Consider the following 7581-nt stretch of genomic DNA (forward strand, 5'->3'; position numbering starts at 1 on the left):
AGATTACATTTTCAGACATTCAAATTCTGTACCGGAAATTGAAGTGATTATTGATCCAAGTGCTAAAAATAAATCGGAAAAATTTGGACTGATAAACAGAGAAATAGTTCAAGCGCAGATTTCAGAAAAAAAACAAGATGTAAACGGTTTACTATCTGAAGTAATCAAAGAGATCAGCAAAATTGTCATTAACATTATATCGTCATTTGTTAATACAGTAACAACAAATAATACAATACAAAATATTAATTAAAAATTAAATTTATAAATACTTAAAACAAAAATATTATAATAATATAAATATAAAATTCAATTTCTTTATCGATCTATATTTTTACCATTATGAAAGTTGCGTTACTACGTTATATTCCTTATTTGTATCTACTAAGTTCAATTCCAACAGCTTTCGTTGCTGGGGATGCCGTCGTAGATCAGCGCAACCGGGAAAATGGTCAACTTAATTATGAATGCATAAACAATAAAGTTGAAGCGGATGGTAATGTCATCTGCTTAGACAATGTCCATGAAAAAAGTGCGCAAGAAGTCAAGATTAACAGTGCCATCGGTAACGGCTCTGTAGAAAAGTTAACCTCGGCTAACTTCGATGATTTTATGAAATCAAATGACAACGTCATGGTAATGTTTATGGCGCCTTGGTGTAGACATTGTAAACATCTAGAACCAGAATACGCTAAAGCTGCAAAGAATTTACGTGACGAGAACGTTCGTTTTGCTGAAGTTGACGCCACTATTGAAAACGAATTAGCAAATAAGCACGAAATTAAAGGATTCCCAACAGTTTACATGATACGCAAGGGTAAAAAAACTGCTTACGACAGTGGAAGAACAGCTGAAGCTATAACTGAATGGGTAACCTCATTTCTTTCCCCCATCCCAAAAATAGCTCCAAGTTTATCACAAGCAAAAGCAGAAGAGGCTAAAATTGTAAAATACATTTTGGTTGTTCATGATGAAAAAGATCCATTAGTAGCAGAATTTGTTAATTATGGAGAAAATAACCGAGCTAAAGGGATATACTACCAAGTAGTAGACCCATCCGAGAAAAAAGCTTTATACATTGTTCGAGCTAACTCTGAGGTCGAAATGTTGACTGACTTAAAAGTAGACACTCTCGCGGCTCTTATCGATAGAGAAACTCTTCCATTATTTGGGCCGATAAATGGAGAAAATTATCCAGAGTATGCCAAGAACAGTTCAAACTGGGTTTGGTTTGCCGGAGCTAACAAAGACTATGAAGCTGTCCGAAAAGCTGTTCAAGCAGTTTCAAAAAAATTCAGAAACAAGTTTAATTTTGTATGGCTTGATACTGAACTTTTCCCTCACCACGCACAAAGTCTATTGAGCATCAGCAACCCACCAGCATTCGTTGTCACGTTCAATGATAAAAATTATATTGCCGATTTCAAGGTTGTCGACGCTACTGAGCATAACATCACTTCCCATATTGAGAATGTTGTTAAGGGAGAAGCCAAACGTCACATCAAGAGTGCTCCTGAAAGTGAAAAGGATAAAGGATGTTTGAGAACAATTGTCGGTTCTAACTTCCGTAAACTTGTTTTCCAAAAACAAAAGGATGTCTTATTACTGGTTCACGTCCCTTGGTGCCACCACTGTACCCAGTTCTTCCCCATTTTTAAAGATTTCGCTAAAGAAGTTTGCAATGACAAATCTCTCATGGTCGCTTCGATTGATGCTAATGACAACGAAATCGATTCAGATGAGTTTAAATACGACGGATTTCCCGCTGTCTTTTTCTTAAAAGCTGGAACTAAGACTCCTATAGTTTACCATGACGCTAGAACAAAGGAAGCATTGCACAACTATATCAAGAAAGTTCACGTCAAAACTGATACCAAACAAGATGAATTATAAGCTATTATTTTATAATATGCATATTATTACTTATTTGAAGTAATATTTTTTGCTATGTTTTATACTTTATAACTTTTTGTTTTGGATTTGAAATACACAGAAAACCTATGCTATTTCATTGTGTATATATATATACACCATTTATCTAATATAACATTTTAATTAACTGTAATCTATACTGAATATATCAGCGTGCTAATGTTTCCATTCAAAGCGCGTCAGCAGTGGTAAATGATCACTTGGTCTTTGCGCGGACGGAAGTGCCCAATCACTGGCTTGCAAATTATGAGCTTCTTCCAACAATTCGAGCTCAGAAACTAATTCTAACGTGGCTGTTACTTGCAACATTGTTTGATCGAAAAAAATATAATCTAAACAGGCTATGTACATTTGGGTGTAATTTGTAAATTCTGGTTCGTATTCGCTACTTGGGTAATTAGCCGGCGCACAGATACGAATTGCATTTGCTAAACTGTAAGAACTAATAAGTTTCAAGCCGTGACCTAATTTGACATCTTCAAGCCACGTGTATGATTGAGAGTTTGTAAAATCAGGATGGTTTTGACGGCATTGTCCAGTTACAATTAATTCATAAACCGCACTCTCGGGCGTACTATTGAAATCTCCGCAAATGATTAAAGCTGGTTGCGTAATACTTGCGGCTTTACCACAAATGTACTTCCCGGCTTGTATAAGATATTGCGTTAAAACACTTGTGAGTGCGTTAGCTTGCCAAATTTTAATGTCTGGGGCATCTGGATTTGCAATAATATGAGTGTTGGCTACGACTAAGACAGAGTTTGTACTGTTAGTTTGCATGTTATACGTTCCGTTATATTCGAGACATAGAACCAAAGCTACGTTATCTTTGCTAATTCGCTTATCTGTCATTTTATTTTTGAAATTTGTTGGGAGAACTCTAGCGAATTCAATTCCGAAATGATCTAGTAATGTGAACATAGGGGTTTTAAAGAACGTTGCACATCCGTCGCAAACAAACTTCCCGGGTTTGTACTTTCCACCTCCACAAAATAGTTTAGTAGTCTTTTGTTTGTACAGACCTTCGTACCCTCGTTGCAGCAATGCTGGAGCAAAAAACTCTTCGAAATGATCTCCTTGAATTTCTTGTAAACAAATAATGTCTGGGTTATATGAGATGATTTCAGCAAGAATTCTCTCCCGTCTAAAATTCCAGTTCAATATGTTGGGCTTTGCATGCGGGAATGCTTTGACCGTCGCGTATATTTCGGCCAAAACATTCCATGTCATGACAGTAAAAGACTCACCGCTTGAATTGTTTCGAATCGAACGAAGTTCTTTTTTGTGTTTTACTTCTTGAGGTTTCCAAGAGAAAAAAAATGTTTCAGTCAAAAAGTTGATGCGTTCTCTTTTTATTTTCTGAAAATGTGACTCCATTGCTTGTAGTGAATGGTGTTCTTCTATAGAAGACGTGTATTTGCCGCTTGTCTTCATTTTACGAAAACGCCGAAAATCAAGTCCAATGCCTAAAGTCTCAGCGAGAAAAGTGTTGGGTAAAATATATCTTAAACGTTTGATAGTGTTAGAGCCTAAAACCACAGGCACGAAAGGTCTTTGTTCAACATACGGCGGCAAGGGGACTACACAGTTAGTTTTGATGTTTGTGTAGTAGTCACTGAAATCTTTGCCCGAGGTCAATTGTTTGTCAAACTCGGTCCACCACATAATTTCGTTGGCGTTGTTGGAGGTGGATGGGTAATCGTGCAAGTACTTTTGCGAATGTTGCGTTTTTATATACGCAATTAGTGGACGCGAAATGTGTTCCACAGCGACTCTCAAAAAAAGTTCGTGTCCTGTGTCGTTTTCTGTGGGAATATACTGTTTCGTGTAAGCTATTGGCTCGCAACAAATTATGTTGCTTCCGGAAATTAAACCTGAGTAACTCAACAGAGAATAATGCTTATAATCTATTTCTCTGAAATCGTCTAAAGTATACGGGTCTACTATTCGAACAGGTACACCGTAACTGTAGTCGTCGCTTTGCTGTGGAATTTTGACTTTTCCATTGGTCAAGTAAAACTTTTTCACCTGGATGTAACCACGTTGAAAACATTCTACAGAGCAGTAGCAGCGCAAGGTTACTGTACATTCCATAATAGCGATGCGGTTCAAGTGGAAATAGCAAACGGCCCGCGCCGGACCACGACACCAAGAAAAATGCAATCTGATGTCACCGTCAGGATCTATTGAATGCAGATCTATAAATTGATCTTTTATTTTGAGAATGATTGTGGGATTGATTTCACAGCCCACGACGGGTGTAAAAAGCCCGTCACATAAATGTGCATTCGAACCGAATTCACATTTGTGTAGTTTAATGTTCTTTTTATCAATTCGTGGTGTTGAAATGTCGGAATTGACTCCTTTTTCAATTTGATGCGTCGGATTTTTGTCAAGATTGATATCTTCAAAGTTGTTTATTTTATCTACGTTCTTATAATCTTTTAAAAGAGGAAATACAGACTCACTTTCAAACTTCGAGTGAATAGAAGTTGCATTTTTAGCGTCTGGTTGTGTTTTTGATTGATTTTCCATAGTAATCACTTGTATAGAGGATTTTTAAAATCTATAATTATGGGCTGCTTGAAAGGTACTTACATTATTCTAAAAATTTCATTATAGCCTACGCTTTTAAATTTGCATTATTTCTGGTGATTTGATGATTTTTCATAAGCTAACCTAAAGAAATTTATTTTTAATCTGCAACAAACATAATAAATATGTAAAGCAGCATGCAACAATCTACACAAATCAACTGTATTATTTTACAAATGAATGTAATTTTATATGATTATTTCGCACTTGATTAGCTCAATCGCAAATCGTCGGTAATTAATATTCTAACGCAAAGAAATTTATCTTTTAAGATAAAAATTTTTATGTTGGATAGGCTACAAAACAATGTGTGTACATTTGCCCACGAAATAGAATATAAAAATGGCTGTCTGCCAATTTATCTCGATCAGAAAAATATATCCAAACCGGCAAATAATGTTTCTATTACAAACAAAAATCAAGCGCTAATTAACCTAAACAAATGTTTGGTGTCTTGCGTACTTCAAGGACCTTTCACTTTTCCAGTGTATTCTATTAACCAAAGTTCGTTAATATCGTACTATAAGTCGCTACAAAATAATAACGTCAGTAATGAAGATGAATATTTAGAGTCCCAGCTGTATTTTTCGTCGAAATTTACCGTAGGCGTCATAATGAAGCAATCACTCGAGCTCCAAACGTTGAATAAAATTTCGGACAGCGAAAAAACAATTCAGTTTCAAACTCCAACCAATACTTTTAATAATATTGTTACGTACGATGAATTGCAAAGCAAGACTGTTAACTCCTTGTATTACAGATTCGACGTAGACTCTAATAAAATACAAGACCTGTCGATTTTCTGCAGCACGATGTGCAATTTCATTGTTTCAATGATCGATGAAGACAAGTACGAGTCTGTTTTGTATTTAGTTATAATCGACGTCTTGAAGTTCACTAACTACGACGACCTGATGATCGCTTGCTTGTCAGCTATTAACGTTATGTTTTTGACAAAGAATATTTTCACAAACGTTACATTCACTGCTGCGCGTTGTGCGTTAGTCGTAAATGAAAACGATGGAATCTCGTTGATTGAGTTGCCTTTCGAAGATTATGTTGAAGATCTGCGAAATAGCGGAAAACAATACACTCTGTTATCTCTCGTTATAGATAAAAACACTAGAGAAATATATTACTACAAGCAAATAGGAGACGTCAAAGATGATGAAGCTATAGACGAACTAGTGGATTTTACAAAAAATTCCGCAACTAAAATTTACGACGAAATCGTCCTAAAAGCGCTATAGAATATATTATTTTTCTTTTATACGAAATAAAGAAAAAATTTAATTTATTGTAGCAAGTCTGAAAAATAAAAATTATCAAAATATTATTTTGAGAAAAATCTTGAGTACTTGTTACTTTAGTTAGTTACATTAATGTCAAATCAGATAAATGTAGGTTTTCACTAGTTTATCAATCAACTGCTAGGATATTGCGCATTTAGAGGTGGAAAAACTAAATCCTAGTTCACCTGAAATTATTTGTCATCAAGCCACGATAAATATTGGAACTATCGGGCATGTAGCTCATGGAAAATCCACAGTCGTAAGAGCTTTATCAGGGGTTCAAACGATTAGGTTCAAAAACGAAAAAGAACGTAACATTACAATTAAGCTCGGATACGCGAATGCCAAACTTTACAAATGCACAAACGAGAATTGCAAACCTCCGGAATGCTATTCTAGCTGTGGGTCAGACGCTCCTTACGAAATTCCCTGTTCAGCCGAGAACTGTAATGGTATAGCGCGACTGGTTCGACACGTTTCGTTTATTGACTGTCCTGGGCACGATATATTGATGGCAACGATGTTGAACGGAGCTGCAGTCATGGACGCTGCTCTTTTGCTGATTGCAGGAAACGAATCGTGCCCCCAACCGCAAACAAGCGAACATTTGGCTGCGGTAGAAATTATGAATCTTAAACATTTAATTGTGATACAAAACAAAGTTGAATTAGTGAAAGAAGAACGTTGCATCCAACATTACGAACAAATAAAGTCATTTATTCAAGGAACAATTGCCGCTAAAAGCCCGATCGTACCCATAAGTGCAATCATGAAGTACAATATCGATGTGGTTATTCAGTATCTTTGCGAACAGATTCCTGTTCCTCCAAGAGACTATTCTGCTGACCCAGAAATGATTATCATTAGATCTTTCGATGTAAACAAACCTGGAGAAAAAATTAGCACTTTAGTTGGAGGTGTCGCCGGAGGCAGTATATTGAAAGGTGTGTTTAAAATTGGTGACAAAGTCGAATTCAGACCGGGCATAATTACTAAAAACCCGGATGATTCGTTCAAGGTAAAGCCGATTGAGAGCATAATCACTTCTCTCTATGTAGACAACAACAGTTTACAGTTTGCGGTTCCAGGGGGTTTGATTGGTATTGGAACCAACGTTGACCCTTCGCTGACAAAAGGAGATGGGTTTGTCGGCCAAGTTATGGGTCATCCAGGAAAAATGCCAGACATTTACGAAGCCATCGAAGTTAACTATTATTTACTTCGACATCTGATCGGTGCTCGAATAAAAAAGTCTAACTTAGAAGACGGTTCGAAAAAGCAAAACCGCGTTAAACCCATAGAAAAAAGCGAATACCTCATGGTCAATATTGGCAGTACCAGTGTAGGAGCCCGTGTGAGCAGTGTAAAATCGGACGTGTGCAAACTATTTTTAGCAAAACCCGTCTGCAGCAGAATAAACTACAAAGTGGCACTTTCCAGAAGAATCGACAAAAATTGGAGACTTATCGGTTGGGGTGAAATAACTCGAGGCCGAAAAGTGAAAATTTAAACTAATCATTTTTAATTATCTCTGGCTGGTTGAAAGTCTTTACTAACGTCAGCCCGTTGTTTATTACTTCGTAGCTGTTTTTGTCCATTTCTAATTCAATAATCACTTGTAACATAGCTATTTCATTGCAAACATCAATAAATTGGTTTAGGTTGTATTTTTTTAAAATAACGTCGCTTATTTTATTTGATGGACTGTTGGCCAGTTCAGCTAACTGTCCTTCAAATTCAAACAGATACTTTATGTACTTGT

The 7581-nt window shown here is 36.3% G+C and overlaps 3 protein-coding genes across 3 annotated transcripts; 2 read left to right on the forward strand and 1 right to left on the reverse strand.

Moving 5' to 3' along the window:
- Positions 1-512: 512 nt before the first annotated feature.
- Positions 513-1893, forward strand: LOC142598070 (putative protein disulfide-isomerase A4). Its single transcript, XM_075735035.1, has one exon. The coding sequence runs from the start codon at positions 613-615 to the stop codon at positions 1891-1893; it is 1281 nt and encodes a 426-aa protein (XP_075591150.1). The 5' UTR covers positions 513-612.
- LOC142598072 (uncharacterized) lies at positions 524-7329 on the forward strand. Its single transcript, XM_075735037.1, has 2 exons — positions 524-532; positions 5962-7329. Exons 1-2 carry the CDS (start codon positions 524-526, stop codon positions 7327-7329), a joined length of 1377 nt encoding a protein of 458 aa, XP_075591152.1.
- LOC142598075 (uncharacterized) lies at positions 2089-3162 on the reverse strand. The gene has a single exon (XM_075735039.1). It carries the CDS (start codon positions 3160-3162, stop codon positions 2089-2091), a length of 1074 nt encoding a protein of 357 aa, XP_075591154.1.
- Positions 7330-7581: the final 252 nt, after the last annotated feature.

The sequence above is a fragment of the Dermatophagoides farinae genome, unplaced genomic scaffold, assembly GCF_024713945.1.
Source record: "Dermatophagoides farinae isolate YC_2012a unplaced genomic scaffold, ASM2471394v1 contig6, whole genome shotgun sequence".
NCBI lineage: Eukaryota > Metazoa > Arthropoda > Arachnida > Sarcoptiformes > Pyroglyphidae > Dermatophagoides > Dermatophagoides farinae.

What these genes read in the sequence shown, in the direction of transcription:
- LOC142598075 (XM_075735039.1), bottom strand. Translation starts at nt 3,162, where the DNA reads ATGACATGGAATGTTTTGGCCGAAATATACGCGACGGTCAAAGCATTC.
- LOC142598070 (XM_075735035.1), top strand. Translation starts at nt 613, where the DNA reads ATGAAATCAAATGACAACGTCATGGTAATGTTTATGGCGCCTTGGTGT.